This window comes from Neofelis nebulosa, chromosome 6, assembly GCF_028018385.1.
Source record: "Neofelis nebulosa isolate mNeoNeb1 chromosome 6, mNeoNeb1.pri, whole genome shotgun sequence".
Taxonomy (NCBI): domain Eukaryota; kingdom Metazoa; phylum Chordata; class Mammalia; order Carnivora; family Felidae; genus Neofelis; species Neofelis nebulosa.
The window spans coordinates 79,022,908-79,041,757 of NC_080787.1; the positions used below are offsets into that span (position 1 = coordinate 79,022,908).

Consider the following 18,850-nt stretch of genomic DNA (forward strand, 5'->3'; position numbering starts at 1 on the left):
GGATCTATAGAAAGCACAAATTTCATGAAGCTGACGGGGTCAGAGCACATCTCTGCCACTTATAAGCTGTTATGTTCTTTGGTACCAGTTGACAGATCTGAGAGTTTTCCCTCAGCAGTAAAATGGGATTTAAGAAGAAAACATCCTAACATTATTGTGAGGATTAAGCAAAGGCATGTTTGCTGACCACTAGCGCCTAGTAAGCTGCAGGGCGTTGGGCAGTGGAGCTGGTAGAAGTGATTGCCGCGGTCCTAGCTGCCTTCACCCCTCCACCCCTGCGGTACTGAGGCTGCTTACATTCTGTTCCTTTGTGTGTCCCTACAGTTATCAGGCGTAAACCAGCATGGACTGAAGTGTTTCACCTCGAAAGATGGTTCTGTTTCCGTAAAAAAGAAAGTATTATTGCTGGAGCATGTGAGATTAGGGCTGTGAATCCAGGTTTCACTCTAAAGCCTTTTTGGAGTGTAAGTGTTTTTGCAGGGTGAGGCCAGTAGCTGGGAGTGATGAGACAACTTGAAAAGCATTAGGAAGCAAAGACAAGAATTTTACAAATCAGAAAGGTGTTGATTCCAAGTAAGTGGATCGTTTTTGTTATTTGTTTTGTTTTGTTAACAGTAGAGACTCAAGATACAGTTTGGACTCCAGGCTAACCAGCAGGAGTAGAGCATGTAAAAGGAACAGAGTAACTAAAAAGAAAGATCTAATGTGTCAGAAATAAGGAATGTTCCTGATAATTAAGGTGAAGTTCCATTTTAACATAAGTACCAATTGTGCCTTTCGTGTATGAGCAGGGATTGATCATTGAACTCTGCTGGGCCTTATTGGTAGAAATTATTAGAACAGGGTAACTGTGTAATTGTCCAAACTGGGGCAGCTCTGAGCAGGCAGGGAGGCTCTGTGAGTAATCGTGGTGAGACAACAGGGGATAAACTGTGACTGGCAAACTGCAGCATGTGTTCACTCTCCGGTTGGAACTTCTGGATGAAATGGGAACAGAGGATGAAAAGAGTTGAAGGAGGAGCAGAGAATGAAAACAAAGATGAAGTGAGAACAGTAGGGGGAAAGAGACTGTCGCTGGCATGGGGATTTGTGGGGGGGAGATGGGCACCCAGGGGCTACACTGAAGGAGAATTTTAATGCATGGGCGTCTTTCAGTACCAGATCCCTCACACACTCTTTTAAGGAGGTGGTCTGCCAGACCCCAAAGCAGGGGAATCCAGAATTGCCATTTTATGGCCGTCTCCACAGCTGGGCAGTTCTGGGAGGATAGTTTTCAATTTATCTGGTGGTTTCTAGCGTGGCCGTGGTGAAATGCACAGGTATGTAGGAAGAAAACAGCAAAGCTAACTGCACCAGAATATAAAACATGATGCTGGTGGATCTTTATCAAGCAAAGAATCAGTGTTTTTTGTAATCCTTTGTTTGAAAAGCATTACCGTTTATATTGTGCTTTAAAAAGATCAATAATGAATAAAAGGAGAAACTTCCCTTGGAAAGTTAAGCTTCGGTTGATTATTTATTTATGTGGAACACTACATTCTCTGGCAAAGATGAAAAATGTTCTTGCTTCTCGCCCTGTTTTAGTTCTCAGCTGCCATTATTGTAGCTGCATGCCACATGTGGCTGTTGAATGCTAGGATGTGCCTCGTCCAAGCTGACATGTGTTAAAAGTGTAAAAGACTGCATTTTAAGACTTCATTGTAGGGGCGCCTGGGTGGCGCAGTCGGTTAAGCGTCCGACTTCAGCCAGGTCACGATCTCGCGGTCCGTGAGTTCGAGCCCCGCGTCAGGCTCTGGGCTGATGGCTCGGAGCCTGGAGCCTGTTTCCGATTCTGTGTCTCCCTCTCTCTCTGCCCCTCCCCCGTTCATGCTCTGTCTCTCTCTGTCCCAAAAATAAATAAAAAATGTTGAAAAAAAAAAATTTAAAAAAAAAAAATAAAAAAAAAAGACTTCATTGTAAAAAATGTAAAATATCTCATAAATTTTACATAGATTACATATTGAAATGATAATATTCTGGATCTATTGTGGTTAGTAAAAATACGTTACTAAAATTAATTTAACCTGTTACTTTTTGTTAATGTGGTCATTAGAAAATTTAAAATTATGCTTATGGCTTGCATTATATTTCTTCTGGGCAGCACTGTTCAAGACCAAATTTTTTAAAGTGGGTAACTTTAATGAGTCAATTCTTTGCCTTACAAAAGGAAGCATCTATGAGTTCTATAAATGGAGGGATTCTCCAATTGAATAACCATGGCCTTTAAATAAGGTACATTTAAATAAAAACCTCAGTATCTCCACTTTTATTTTTATACTTAAAAAATGTTAATGTAAGTAAAGTAAGTAATGTAAGTAAAGTAAGTGTACTTTAAAAAATTTTAATGTAAGTCATATTTTAAAAATACTAATCATATTTTCCAGTGGCATAGTGCAGTGTCAGAAATGTCTCTCTCTGTTTTTTTTTTTTAATTTGTCTTAAGTTCGTTTATTTTTTAGCTCAAGAGAGAGTGAGCAAGGGAGGGGCACAGAGAGAGAGAGAGAGAGAGAGAGAGAGAGAGAGAGAATCCCAAGCAAGCCCCCCACTTGTCAGTGCAGAGCCCAAAGGGGGGCTCAAACTCACGAACTGTGAAATCATGAACTGAGCTGAAATCAAGAGGTGGACACTTAACTGACTGAGCCATCCAGGTACCCCAAAAGTGTCTCTTCCTAATTTCTCATCAGTTTATCATGGTTTCTAATACTTTGTTTTTTGTTTTCATACCCATTCTCTCAAGCAGTTACTGATTGTAAAGCACTTGGAACCATATCAGTAGAATACTTAAAGGTGGAAGAGGGTTTAGAGCTGTTTTAACACCTTTACTTTAAAAGTGAAGATGCTATATGTTAACTCACTTGAATTTAAATAAAAACTTGAAAAAACCCCAATAAGTGAATAAAAATAAAAGTGAAGATACTGAGGTTTTTATGTATATGTACCTTATTTCAAGGCTGTAGTTATTCATTTGGAGAATCTTGCCATTTATAGAACTCATGAATGCTTCCTTTTGTAAGGCAAAGAATCACTCATTAAAGTTACCCACATTTGCATAATTTTTTTTAATTTATGCCAGTGATTTTCAACAGGGGTTGATTTTGCTACTCAAGGGGCCACTGTCTGGAAACATTTTGGTTGGCACAACTAACCTAGGTGCTCCTGGCATTCTAGTGTGTAGAGGAGAGGGCAGTGATGCCACGGAATAGCCTACCATGCACAGGATAGACTCCCACAACAAAGAATTGTCCAGCCCAAAATGTTACTAGTGCTGAAGTAGTGAGACCCTCTACTTTAGTTTTCTATTCTTAAAAATGATAGTATCCACAGCACATGTATGTGAAGCTGGTATGTAAGACAACTATTGAATGGGCTGGCTGCTGGCTGGAAGTTCGAAGTAGAGTCAAAGTTCTCTCATCGAGGAGCTTCAGTTTCTTCGGTAAAATGGGCTCAGTGGGTGGGGGGAAAGCAAGGCCAGCTGAGGCTTAACTAGTGGAGAGAAAGAGCAAGGTGTTGTGGTGATATGGACCTTACCAGATGAGTAAATTTGCTGTGTTAGTCAGGCTGCCTTAATTTGCTTTTGCTGCTGTCAGTCCATTGTCTGAGTGATTCCTGCCAGAAAGATATAAGGGAGAGGTCATTGAAAATGGGGGTGAGAAGTCCCTGGTCAAGGGCAGGTGCAAACCTGAATAGGAAGTGTGTCATGCTTTGTGGGTGCTACTGACCAGTGTTTGGTTTAGGTTAGTATTTGTTTTGTTTTCAGGGAAAGATGATTTTTGAACATGTGTATATTCATGTGCAGGTGATGCCAAATAAGGAAGGAGTGGTTAACCCTAAGAGGATATGACAAGAATGGAAAATAACTCATAAATTGGGGGATTGAATAAAAAATATCAAGTATACCCTACCTACAGAGAAACCACGAACTTCTAAAAATGCAGCTTATTCTGTGACTAGTTAAATGAGTAGTAGGAAGAAAACTGACCAGGAGTACCTACACATTCTAGTACTTTGAAATCTCTTTAACCCTGGAATTTTTCAGAGTATGTATTTCAACTATTAATTACTTATTTTAATTCTGCCAGTAAACTATTTCTAGGGTGAGGGGTAATTCTGAGCCTTGAAGTTTAAGGGATGTATAAAATTTAAAGGTAATTCAGAAGATGATTACAAAGATGAGTAAAGGAAAGTAAAAGGTAAAGATAGTTTAGAAATATTGAAATCATTAAATTTTATAAGATTTGAGAAATTAGTGTGTAACTTGAAACGAAAATAAGACTTAAGCCTCATTTATGTTATGAGGAGTTCCATTTAGAAATATGGAAGAATTTCTAGAGAAAAAATGATTATTAAACATATTGTAGAGAGCCAGGGAGCCATCTTCTGGCAAGCCTGAGTAGTTAAGGGAATATAGAATGCTGCATTTTGGTCTTGGTGATAAGATCTCTGGTAATAAGACTGAGCTCATATCTGGTGGTTACGTGATACTGACCTTTGGAAATAAGAAGATGAGGTATGTAGCTACATGTTAAATGCTCAAATATAAATACTCAGCATTTGTCTTCCTAGGATGCTTTTCTTCAGGGCCTCGGTGACAAATGCCTGGATATTGTCAAAACGTAGCTAAAATATTACCTCCTCAATGGAGTCCTTTCAAATTCCTTCCAACTAGAGATATCCCATTCTATGCTTCTAGGTATGCTACATACCTCTTTTAAAGCATTTATCATATTGTGTGTGTTTAAGAGAATGTATCAACATTTTATTTTTAATTCCATTTATTTAATTTTTTTGAATAAGTAATGTATTCACATGATTCAAGTATGTGTAATGCATTCAAGTATGTGTAAGTAATGCATATCACATGATTCATACCTCGGTCTCCCATCTACTGGTTTCCCCTCCCATGTATACACAAAGGTAACCATGTTATTCTAATTTCATTATGAATCCTTCCAAATTTATGGGTGCATAAGCAAACAATATATATTCGTATTTTCCTAACTTTTTATCAAAATGTTTTCACATTATGTCACTGTGTTTATTAAGATGATGGCCAACAAATATTTATTTTTTTAATATTTATTTATTTATTTTGAGAGAGAGCGTGTGCATAGGGGAAGGGCAGAGATAGAGGGGGAGAGAGAGAATCCCAAGTAGGCTCCATGCTCTCAGCGCAGAACTTGAGGTGAGGCTCAGACCCAAAAGCTGTGAGATCATGACCTAGGCCGAAGTCAAGAGTTGGATGCTTGACCGACTGGGCCATGCAGGCACCCTGATCAAATATTTATTTAAAAAATGAGTATACTGGTAAAACAGATTTTTTTCTTTCTTTATTGTGGGGGTCCTCCTGTGGCTTCACCCAACAGAGGTAAACTAGATTGGGGCCACAGTTGAAAATCCTTACCTACCCTTTTACCACAGAAGAGTAGAGTGCAGTCCGTAAACTGCAGTGCTGGCTTTCAAAATTACTCTGATCTCTCCAGAAAGCAGAGGTTCTTATCAGAGTAATGCAGTTTAACCAACATTATGAGAAAATACAAATTCTCTTGGCTATGGAATTAATGATCTAGACAGAACATCAGATTTCTTGTCAGTCTCATGTGACTAAAAGGACTCAGATGTAAATATGCTTAATAATAAAAATAGTCTTTTATTTCTATGTGTCAGTGTTTTGAAAGAGTTGCAAAAGTAGAGTTTTTAAAAGTAATTTAGACCGTTTAAGTAGAAAAATCTCTTCCTACTGGTACTTCTTGTATTAAAAAAAAAAAAAAAGATTCAGAAAAAATGACCTATGTAGTAGGATCCAGAAACTTCTGACAGGTTCAATCAATTCATGTCAGGCGGGAAGTAAATCATATAAGATAAACATATGTTTTTCCTTAGAAACAAATTATGTGGGGCAATTTTTCAAAAGCTGTGATCCTCTTAGATAAAAACAAATTGTTTTACTTGATAAATGACATTCATCAAACTGCCAAGTATGTGGTACGCCGAAAATAGATTTAATTTACTTTTATCTGTGTGTTTGTTGGTTGTTCTAAGATAAAACAAATAATTACAACTAAGTAGGAAAGACAGATGAAACCCACTGATGAAAGTAAGTGATCAAGCAAGGACATCAGTGATCCCTTGCAAACTGTAATGACTAGATTTTTATTTGGCACTTGATAAGCAGAGCTCATTTTGAGGTATAAGTCAAGTGGTTTTTAGGTCTTTTGCCTTTCCAGAAAGTATTAACACTAGCAATGGCATAGTAAGAAATATGATGCTGAGTCTTAGAGGCTATGAAGTCTAATCTTGGCTTTGTTGCTAAAAAGCTGTGGATTTCATTCAAGTCCTTGACCCCTGACTTTCAGTCTTAAATGAGGGGATCAGATGGTAATTTGCTGCATGTTGTTAAGATCCCTTTCAGCTTTGAAATTATTTTGGTAAAATAAAGAAAATAAAAAGAATAGTCATCTGGCCTCCTTAATCATGATTATTTTATGATAGTTGAGTGAAGCAGAGGTAATTGTGGTATCCCTGGTTGATTGAAAATCAGAACATAAAAGATTTGCAAGCCTTCATTTAAGTGGTTTAGTTTTTGTTTTCTATAAAACAAGGTTACCTCAACAATTGATATATTGATATCTACCAGTTTACTGCTTGGATATTTTGTTGGCTTGTCATTCTTTTCTCCTCCTCCTCCTCCTTTTTTTTTTTTTTTTTTTTTTTTTTTTTTTTTTTTAATTAACGTTTATTTATTTTTGAGACAGAGAGAGACAGAGCATGAACGGGGGAGGGGCAGAGAGAGAGGGAGACACAGAATCAGAAGCAGGCTCCAGGCTCTGAGCCATCAGCCCAGAGCCCGATGCGGGGCTCGAACTCACGGACCGCGAGATCGTGACCTGGGCCGAAGTCGGACGTCTAACCGACTGAGCCACCCAGGCGCCCCTTTTTTTTTTTTTTTTTAACTCTGTTAACTTGCTGAGGGTTTTATTTTGACCATATGGTGTAGCATCTTTGGTGGTCAAAATACAATGTAGATTTGTGAGTTGGTTGCCATCCTGAAAGAAAATAACTGTTAAATATTATTGTGTTGTACATACAAGTGAAAGTCTTATACTTTCATCATTTTGCCGTTTAAATTTGGAGTAAGCAATAATCTTTTTAAGTATTGACCTAGATTAGATAAGAAAGGTATAAGGTGTCTTTCTTTGAGTTGTTAGCATGAACATTTTATTTATAATGTGTAATATAATAAATTCTGAATAATTTTGATTACTTTGGAATATGATGACCTAAACAAAACTTGGGTTTTTATATGCTTTCTAAAGAAATTAACCAAGATATTAGAAAAAAGTATTCAGAGAAGTAGAGAAAAGCTCAGTGAAGTGGGAGACAAACACCTGTGGAAGAAATGGCCCAGCAATTTTCAGAATGAAGCTTCCTTGTTTGAAACATCGACCATCTATTTATTAGCCTTGTTTTTCTCCTCAGACCTGAACAGAAAGCTCTTCAAGGAAGGGGCTGTTATCTTCAAATATTAGCTGATACTCTCTTTGATGTTATAGTATTATTATCTGACTTTTCTTTTCTAAATCACTGTACAGACTATCATGAAGAAAAGAAAGTCTTAAATGGTAAGTCATATAAATTTATGATAAAAAATGGATCGTATTCTTATGAATTACATTCACATAGAGAATTGTTTTACAGAATTATTTGGGTAGTATTTGGATTTTTTTTGGGGGGGGGAGGATATTTTTTATACAAAAGATATCTTTACTTACCTAAACTTAGAGGCTTTGGCAGAACTTTATAGATCCCTTACTCCAGCCATTACTCTTAGAGTAAGTAGTCCCTCCTGGAACATCCCTGAACATGGTGTTCATCTGCCTGCAGCTTGAATATTTGTAGTGATGAGGAGTTCCATCCTCAGAAGCAAGACAGAACAAGTCATATCCCTCAGGCATTGAGGTGAATGCCAGTGTTTGCATATAGATGCTGAATAGCCTATTACTACTCTTTCCAGGCTCAGCAGCCATTCAGTATGACCGAGAATTATGACTGACATTCTCCCCTCCCCACCTCCAATCAATCAATCAATCAATCAATACATACATAAATACATACATATATACATACATACATACATACATACATACGATGTAATGGTCAGTATTGACTCTTAGGAAATGCCTGGGGCTACATTGATTGAACTACTTGTTTAAGGTATGTTTTTTTTTTTTTTTCCTCTATATTTATTTACTTATTTTTTTTATTTTTATTTTTTTCAATATATGAAATTTATTGTCAAATTGGTTTCCATACAACACCCAGTGCTCATCCCAAAAGGTGCCCTCCTCAATACCCATCACCCACCCTCCCCTCCCTCCCACCCCCCCCATCAACCCTCAGTTTGTTCTCAGTAAGGTATGTTTAGAAATAGGTTTTTTTCTCATGTTTGCAAAAGAAAGTTATAGAAATTCAACTATAAGCTAGATTGCCAGATTAGTTACCCTTCCTTTTTTAACTTGAGGAATACCGTCGTCTGTATTGTAGACTGACTTATTTCAGTTTTTGATGTAACACCTGAGGCTTTTTGTCTGATAGTATAGCACTGTATTAAATGAAGGGCCTATCTTGGGTTCCATATAATGATTGACTCTTTTGTGATAATAGGCATAAAACCATTGCTTAAAGACTAATTACTGATACACTGGGCATTTCCATTTTCACCACATATGGCTTCCAGAACCATTACTTTCCTGTTGCCCTCCTCTGGATGCACTGCATTTAACTAATACCTCGGTTCAAGGTGGCCTTAAGAATGGAATATTAACACATGTCCCTAAGTGTCTGGCTGGCACAATTACCTATCATGATCTTGTATTCTATAAGATTGTGATATTTATATTTATATTTATTAGCTGCTTCTCATTTTGGTTCATTCAAGACTATGTGGTAAGTCTGTGTATTTGCAGATGTGATCTGTCTGCCAGCAATGCCGTTATTCAAATAACTATTTTAAATCCTGAATGAGACAGATTATTGTGGTATTCCACTAGAGACCTGATCCCTTCAAATTAACAACAGTCATCAAGCAGCACTTTGGGGAAAGAATATCCATTCAGTCCACCTAACTTTAGTTAATTATTTTACTCTACCCTCATTCACCACAGATTCCTTCAACTTTTCTAGAATGATATTATATATAAGGTGTTTTATTTTGCTTGGCAGATGTTGAAATCAAAGCACATTCCACAGCCTATGACATTATTCTGTTCTAAAAAGACATATTTGTATGACATTGTATAGTCTTTTAGAATGTTTGGAAATTGTCTCCTTTGCTGTCTCATGAGATTTCAGGGCAAATTTCTTTACTAGTATAAATTTGAGGAAGCAGAAATGGTGGTTTTTGTAAGATCACAGTGCTGATACTAACTTCAAATCCAGATTTCTTGGTCCTAATCAGGTCCTAATAAGACCCTAATAAGATCAAAATTGAGTAACAATCTGTGAATCCTGTTGATAGCTTTTTCTTATGCAAAGTCTTAGATCGTGATGCATTTGTTTTTTATTTATATATCTAAGAGGCCTCCATATGATAAATGACATTAATCTCATAGTGAAATATCTTTTAAGTGATTTTTCAAATAATTTATTAAGGTTATCTTTTCTTATTTTTTGTCATTTGAGATAAAAATACATTTTCATTTTTTTTTAAATTTTTTTAACATTTATTTATTTTTGAGACAGAGAGAGACAGAGCATGAACAGGGGAGGGGCAGAGAGAGAGGGAGACACAGAATCAGAAGCAAGCTCCAGGCTCTGAGCCATCAGCCCAGAGCCCGACGCGGGGCTCGAACTCACAGACCGCGAGATCGTGACCTGAGCTGAAGTCGGACGCTTAACCGACTGAGCCACCCAGGCGCCCCAATATTTGTTCATCTTTAAATGATGACAGTAATTGTATCTACCTTCTAGGAATACTTTTTTTTTTTTTTTAATTTTTTTTTAACGTTTATTTATTTTTGAGACAGAGACAGACAGAGCATGAACGGAGGAGGGTCAGAGAGAGGGAGGCACAGAATCTGAAACAGGCTCCAGGCTCTGAGCTGTCAGCACAGAGCCCGACGCGGGGCTCGAACTCACGGACCGTGAGATCATAACCTGAGCCGAAGTCGGACGCTTAACCGACCAAGCCATCCAGGCGCCCCTACATTTTCATTTTTATAGTCCTGTTGTTATACTTTTAGTTTCCTGGTAGAGCATTCTTCTTTAGGATTCACTCCTAGTTAGTTCATAACTGTGGCTTTGTTATGTCCCATCTTGAGACTTCTTTTGTTTATCTGAATATTAATTATGTTCTGTAGAGTTGCATAGGAAGAGATGGAAACTGAGTGAGTAAGGCCTGGACTCAGGGCTCATGATCAGCCTCATCCCCCAAAATATGGCTGTTTGATATCTTGTGCTTGCACTTAAGTTGGATTTAAACAGAAGCTTCTATGGCTGGAAATAATCTTGAAACCTCTACACTAGTTTGTCTCAAAGATGCCTCCCCTCTCTGATTTTATATTACTGTGACTTTCTTTTAAAGTTTTTAATGTTTATTTATTTTTGAGAGAGAGAGAGAGAGAGAAAGCAGGGGAAAGGCAGAGAGAGAGGGAGACACAGAATCTGAAGCAGGATCCAGGCTCCGAGCTGTCAGCACAGAGCCCGATATGGGGCTCGAACCTACAAACTGTGAGATCATGACCTGAGCCGAAGTTGGTCGCTCAACCAACTGAGCCACCCAGGTGCCCCATATTACTGTGACTTTTTAAAAAAAATTTTTTTTAATGTTTATTTTATTTTTGAGAGAGAGAGAGCATGATCAGGGGAGGGACAGAGAGAGAAGGAGACACAGAATCTGAAACAGGCTCCAGGCTTTGAGCTGTCAGCACAAAGCCTGACACAGGGCTCGAACTCACGAACCACGAGTGAGATCATGACCTGAGCCGAAGTCAGACGCTTAACCAGCTGAGCCACCCAGGCGCCCCAACTGTGACTTTTGATGTGAGACCTACAGGATTCACCAGAGACGAAACATTAAATTTGTTTTCCTGCACAGTTTGAGGAATAGAAATGTAATTGTTGCAGTGATTTGCAACAGGCCTTTTAGCAGCAGGCCTCTTTTTTTTCCAAACTGATCCTTCCAGATACCAACAGCACAGTCCTGTTGTGGGAGGGAAATACAGAATGCTTTACAGAATCTCTAGAGTTCTTCCACATCTCTGAGTTCTCAACTAAAAATCACAGTTTTAGTGGGCTTTTAAAATGCTGTGTTGCTGCATGCTGACAGGATTGATTTCAGTGAGATTGTGGAGTGACTGGAACCCTCAGACATTTCTGGTATTAAATATAAATTGGTACAACCACTTTGGGAAATTGTTAAGCAGCAGCTAGTAAAGCCAGATCTACACACACCTTGTATACTTGCAAAAATGCGGATATATGTTCTTTAAGAATGTGCAGGTACATATACAAGAATATTTATAACAGTGCTATTTATGTATAATAGCCCAAGACTGCAAACAACCCAAATGTCCAGCAACAGAATGTATAAACTCTCATATTTGTACAATGTAGTATAAATACAAACTACTGATGCATTTAACAGCATGGGTAATAGTTCAGAAACCTCAAGGTTTGATTTATTGCTTACTATCAATCATACTTACTTGACATAATGCCAAACAAAAAAAGCCTCAGACCAAAAGAGAACAGATCTTGTGATTCCATTTTTATAAAGGTCAAATACAGGCAAAAACTAAGGATGCTAAAAGTCAGAATAATGATTACCCTTGGGGGGAGGGGTGGTGCTGGCTACAAGGTAAGTTTTTGTACATCTATGATTTGTGTCCTTTTATAGTATTTTAATAAGAATTTTACTAAAAAGAAGAAAAAAAATAAATGCTATCTAGATGAACCGTAGCTGTTTTGTTTTTCTTTGTGAAGGCATGCTTCCCAAGACCCAAGTGGCAGATACACTTGCCAAAGAAGGTTGTAGTTCTCCAAGGTATGGATTCTTGTTGTACTTTTTAAAAGCTAAATTACTTCTACACCAAAATAGACACATTAAAAAAATAAACAGCTCTGAGTTTGAGTTCATGCTTACTGTATTAATCATGGTTCTTTGACATAAGAACTGTAGTGCTCATTTATCAGGCATTGTGGGAGGATGGGCTGTTTTCTGTATGTGTGAATTTTTAGTATAACTAAAGTTTGATCCATTTTAAACACTTATGTGTCAATATTTGTGTTTAAGAAATTTTAAGTTAAAAAATTTCAAAAATATTTTTGACTTTAAAAACTATTCGAAAATATTTTTCTGATTATAAAATATACATTCATGGTGGAAAACTTGGAAAATCTAGAGAAATAGAAAAGAAAGTGATAAAATCAGTTGTAATCTATCAACTCTGGATGTATACTTAATATTTGGTCTTTTCCACCCAGCTTGATTCATATAATACCTATTTCCATATTATTCTATTTTGATAATACTGGCATTGCAATGTATTTTATGAGCAGTATTCCTGTGTCATATTCTGCAAAAGCCATTTTTTTGTCTGCTTTCCATCATATGACCATACCATAATTTATTCAACTACATTGTTTTTCATATATTTAGTTTGTTTTACTGGTTTTTATGGAAATCCTTCAAAATGTATTGAATGGCAACTGTCTTAGTAAATTATGTGATCTCTATATATTTTTGTTAATGTTAACATTTCAGATGCCCTCAGGGTTATATGTATTCTTTGTAATTTTTTTCTCTTCCTTTCTCCCCACTGCCAGTCTATAATATAATAGCATCCTGCTATATTTGTTAGATTTATTAAAGTATTTCATATGCAGTTTTAACTTACGAGCATAAGGAAATCTCCTCTAGGATTTACCCCAGGGTGTCCTTATATTTATAATAAGTGCAAAAACAGTATCAGTTTAATGAACATCTATTACAAAATGGAAGACTTGGTTTTACCTTAACTTTTACTGTTGAACCATTAAAAGACCTTGATGAATTATTAATCTTGATAATAATATATTTGTGATAGGGAGGAGTGAAGGTAATAAGCATGTAGATTTTGTCATGCTTCTTAAGAAAGTTATGTTGTGTTACTGCTCTTATATAAAAGATTTTAATATAATGTGTAACCTTTCTAAAAAGTATCTTTTCAAGGATATTGTTTGTTTCAATCCAAGTTGGAATAATTACCCCCTAATTGTAAGGCCTACCCCCATTATTTAGAACAAAGTTTACCTAGAGAAATATATTTTTCACTATAGCTTTTAAGCAGCATATTTAAAATCATATACTTATGTTGTCATATTGCATATTTTTAAGCCATATATTTTTTTTTAAACATTTTTTAAATTTTTTTAACATTTATTTTTGAGACAGAGAGAGAGCATGAACAGGGGAGGGTCAGAGAGAGAGGGAGACACAGAATCTGAAACAGGCTCCAGGCTCTGAGCTGTCAGCACAGAGTCCGACGCTGGGCTCGAACTCACGGACCGTGAGATCATGACCTGAGCCGAAGTCGAACGCTTAACCGACTGAGCCACCCAGGCGCCCCAAGCCATATATTTTTAAAATCACATATTTAATGACTTAATATGTGTTACTGTACAATTATTGATATAATTATTCATTCTTTTAATATTTTATAGCTATGACTGGTTCCAGACAGACTCTTCAGTGACTATTGTAATATATACTAAGCAGAAGGTAAACAATGTCTTTAAAATCAGAAAAAAAGTGAAGTCTTAATAAATGCCAGCTATTTTCTAAGCACTCTTTTTATATTATTAACTTCTTTACTCACGGTAACTCCATGGAGTAGATCCTTTTGTTATCCCTATTTTATACATGGGGAAAACAGAAAGATTAAGTAATTTACCCAATGTCACACAGTAAGTGGCAGATCTAGCAGTTTGAACCCAGGCAGCCTGGCTCCAGAGTATATACTCTTAACAGCCATGCTATAGCATCTTAAAAAAAGCTAGACTACAAAGTATTTTATGTACTTTTCCACGCACACAAGCATCTGTGTGTGTGTGTGTGTGTGTGTGTGTGTGTGTAAACATGGATAACAAAAGTGAGAATCCCAGTTAACTTCATTGTAAGAACTAATTTCTTGTGCATAAATTGGAATTTGAAGGACAGTAGAGACTATGATACTTGGTTTAGTATGCTTAAAACACTAATGGGATTCAGACACCCTCTTGAAACTAAAATTAAGGGGTTAATTGATTTACTAAGTACGTATTGAATTTCTGCTTTATTTGCAGCACTATTTTAGAATTCAGGGATCTAATGATGGGCTAGATATGTACATACTTGGCTTTCATGGGGCTTGCATCTGAGAAATCAGATCAATACACAGACAACTTACAACATCTGCAAACACATCCTTCAGCAACTGGCAAAGTTCTCACACTGGAGGAACCATGTAAATTTAAAGACAAGTTCTGGCAGCTAGGGATTTCTGAGAATGCATGCTACTTCTGCAGTAGCAGAACCACAGATGAGCTGTGAGTTCCTCTGACTGTTGCAGCATGATGTGACAACAGGAGTGATGGTAATCTGCTTGATACAGCCAAGAGGACCAGAGGCACTGCCTGAACCGCTTCCACTCTTTCTCTGTATTGTCTCCTCATCACACAGTCCAAAAACAAGAGGGCATGGCCTAAGGGGGTTGGGGTCTGCTCCCGTTGGTAATGTCAGTGAGGCACAGAGGATGAATTATTAAGGGAAGGGGGAAGATTTCTATGTGGAATAATGCATGCATTATACAGTATACATGATAGGTGTCACAATAACTTGTACCAAGGCTATGTAGAAATTAGAGCTGTCTAGAAACAAGAGGTTGTGTAATTTGCACAGCATCATGCAGTAGTAAAAAGATTAAAATGAAGATACATATCTTGATTTCTGGTCTGATTCTAATTTTTTCCAGAGTATTTATTCAATAAATATCTACTGAGCACTTACTAGGTACCAGACAATATTCTTGACAGTCTCATACATTCAGAGCTTAGAGATGAGTGGGTGAGATAGATATTAAGCAGAAACAAATATATAATTAAAATTGCAATATGTGCTTTGAAGGAGAACTAAGTTGTATGAGAGAGAAAAAACAGGAGTAGTATTTATTCACCTTGTGGGTTCTATAAAGAAATGCCTTATGGGGGTGCCTGGGTGGCTCAGTTGGTTAAGTGTCCAGCTCTTGATCTCAGCTCAGGTCATGATCTCACAGTTCTGTGAGTTAGAGCTCTGGACTGACAGTGTGGAGCAAAAGATAGATAGATAGATAGATAGATAGATAGATAGATAGATAGATAGATAGATAGATAGATAGAGCCATATGAACATCCACTGATCATCTTAAAAATATAGTAGTTATAGAAATTTGGGGCAAATTTTACTTTTTAATCTTTCTCTTTCTGCTTTCTGTTTAAGGATATTAATCTAGACTCAGTAATAGTTGATCATCAGGATGATTCCTTTAGAGCAGAAATACTTATCAAGGATTATTCATATATTATACATGTTGGTAAGTACTTTATTCTTTATTAATGGAAACAACTCCAGTTTCCCTTAATTCTGGCAATAAACTTGGTCTACACTCTAGGTAGCAAAAATATTTTATCTGATGGTGTCATTTTGTTTTGTCATTTTTGATTTATCTTTTTTCTATTTTTTTCTTTACACTAACAACAGTGCAGGCAAATGGCAGCCTGACCTCACCTTTCCCAAGTTTAAACAATTCAGTGCAATCAAAGTCAGTAATGATATGAAATATTTGTTGCCCTGGCTTTGTTAAATGTCTTTTACTTGATATCTGCAAACAAATCTCTTAGCCATCACTAAGTGCTGATTTCATTGGCCTGTTTTTTTTGCCAGCTCCACCACGGGAAGTGCAAGGTGGCACCAAAACAGCGTGGACTGTAAAGTTGTATTGTATCCCTCAGCTGCCTGTTCCTTCATAACCTGTTCCTTCATAACGTACAATTCACTCTGTCTGCTTTGAGAAATTAAAGATCAAAAGAAAGAAACCAGAACTAAAATCTGGAACCAAAGATGCCAGATTTAAAAAAAAAATTTTTTTTAAACATTTATTTATTTTTTGAGAGACAGAGAGAGACAAAGTGTGAGAGGGAAGGGTGGAGAGAGAGGGAATCACAGATTCCAAAGCAGGCTCTGGGCTCTGAGCTGTCAGCACAGAGGCTGATGTGGGGCTCAAACCCACCAACCATGAGATCATGACCTGGGCCAAAGTCAGACACTTAACAGCTTGAGCCACCCAGGCACCCCAAAGATGCCAGATTCTTAATCCACATTTCACCCATAATGACTCTAGGATTTCACCCTTTTCTGCTCCAGTGAAGGCGATATTGTTCTAGTTAGAAAAGAAGCAAACAACAACAATAAGAAAATTATGCTTTAAGCAGTCATTCTTTTTAAAAAAAAATTTTTTTAATGTTTTTATTTATTTTTGAGACAGAGACAGAGCATGAGCAGGGGAGGGACAAAGAGAGGGGGAGACACAGAATCTGAAGTGGGCTCTAGGCTCTGAGCTGTCAGCACAGAGCCCAACGCAGGGCTCGAACTCAGAGTGTGAGGTCATGATCTGAGCTGAAGTCAGACGCTTAACCACCTGAGCCACCCAGGCACCCCTTAAGCAGTCATTCTTATATGAAGAACATCATTTACTTTTGCAAAACAGAGACTGATTCTCCGGACCTTGGGTGACTCGGGATTCTGTTTGCTGCCTTACTGTATTTTTTTTTCCTGACTCTTTCCTTTTTTTAATTTTAGTTTTTGGTTTTTTTTAATTTACATCCAAATTAGTTAGCATATAGTGCAACAATGATTTCAGGAGTAGATTCTTTAGTGCCCCTTACTCATTTAGCCCATCCCCCCTCCCACAACCCCTCCAGTAACCCTCAGTTTGCTCTCCATATTTATGAGTCTCTTCTGTTTTGTCCCCCTCCCCGTTTTTATATTATTTTTGTTTCCCTTCCCTTATGTTGGTCTGTTTTGTCCCTTAAAGTCCTCATATGAGTGAAGTCATATGATATTTGTCTTTCTCTGACTAATTTCACTTAGCATAAGACCCTCCAGTTCCATCCACGTAGTTGCAAATGGCAAGTTTTCATACTTTTGATTGCCGGGTAATACTCCATTGTATTTATATACCACATCTTCTTTATCCATTCATCCATCGATGGACATTTGGGCTCTCTCCATACTTTGGCTATTGTGCATAGTGCTGCTATAAACATGGGGGTGCATGTGTCCCTTCGAAACAGCACACCTGTATCCCTTGAATAAATACCTAGTAGTGCAATTGCCAGGTTGTAGGGTAGTTTTATTTTTAGTTTTTTGAGGAACCTCCATACTGTTTTCCAGCGTGGCTGCACCAGCTTACATTCCCACCAACAATGCAAAAGAGATCCTCTTTCTCCGCATCCTCGCCAACATCTGTTGTTGCCTGAGTTGTTAATGTTAGCCATTCTGACAGGTGTCAGGTGGTATCTCATTGTGGTTTTGATTTGTATTTCCCTGATGATGAGTGATGTTGAGCATTTTTTCATGTGTCAGTTGGCCATCTGGATCTCTTCTTTGGAGAAGTGTCTATTCATGTCTTTTGCCCCTTTCTTCACTGGATTATTTGTTTTTTGGGTGTTGAGTTTGATAAGTTCTTTATAGATTTTGGATACTAACCCTTTATCTGATATGTCGCTTGCAAATAGCTTCTCCCATTCTGTCGGTTGCCTTTTAGTTCTGCCAATTGTTTCCTTCACTGTGCAGAAGCTTTTTATTTTGATGAGGTTGCAGTATTCACTTTTTTACTGTATTAATGAAATACCTTCAGTCCTGAATTTGATCAGAGTAGAAAAATGTTTTTTCTTTCCTATTTTCTCCATTCGGTAGGTTAATCAGACTGGAACCTTAAATTTTTCTTCTAGAAATAACCTGTCCTATTTTTTCTTAGCATGAGACCTAATGTATATTGCCTCTTGGGGAAGAATTTTAAACAAACACTCTGGTCTCTAGAAAAGTATACACTACTCATTAGTACTGCATGATTTTCCTTTAAGTAAAACCTCCTTGCCACCATCTATTATGTTTCAAATACTTTATGGCTAATTTTGTTCACACTGTAGCTAACAATATTGTAGCACACAATACAAAAGAAAAAAAAATTCCACAGTCAAAAATAGTCACATTTTTTACTCCAAAATACTTTTGGATTCTGATATTGGATTGGAAGGACTAATGCAGAATTTTAAGTTCCAGATAGCCTTGTTAACACAGTGAAGTTTGAAGCAGATGTCTGTGAAAATATTTCTTCCATCTCCTCCTTCTGGAACATAATTTCCATCAGGGCAGTGGTTTTTCTTTCATTAACTGTTGTATCCATAAAGCCTAGAAAGTAATACATACTCAGTAATTTTCTTTCAATAATTGAATGAATATTCAACCTCAGAGTACAATAAGAAAGGAAGAACTAAGCCAGACCCAAGCCAGGCCCGTATACACACCCATGCTTGTGCTCACACTGAGAGCACGCACGCTTCAGGTGCTGCACGCCTTCCCACCGTCCTCCTGTCTTGGTCTGTAGGGACGGCAGTCTGGGACCATACTTTGGACTAGTGTGGGTTACCTACTTGTTGGCAATTGAGTATTTGCTCTTCGATAGGGAGAGAAATTGAGAAGTTGAAAAAATGTATTTATATTTAAATACTTTGACATTTTGGTTGTGCAGTTTCTTTC

The 18,850-nt window shown here is 37.3% G+C and overlaps 1 protein-coding gene across 5 annotated transcripts in view; it reads left to right on the forward strand.

Annotated features, from left to right (window-relative positions):
* Positions 1–18,850, forward strand: part of LOC131514504 (cytochrome b5 reductase 4) — a 101,349-nt gene that overhangs the window by 42,977 nt on the left and 39,522 nt on the right. For all 5 annotated transcript variants that reach the window (XM_058734616.1, XM_058734615.1, XM_058734612.1 and 2 more), the window contains exons 5-8: positions 7,629–7,658; positions 12,019–12,079; positions 13,738–13,795; positions 15,530–15,623. In XM_058734616.1, coding sequence (XP_058590599.1) covers positions 7,629–7,658; positions 12,019–12,079; positions 13,738–13,795; positions 15,530–15,623 — 243 coding nt within the window. The remainder of the gene's footprint in view (positions 1–7,628; positions 7,659–12,018; positions 12,080–13,737; positions 13,796–15,529; positions 15,624–18,850) is intronic.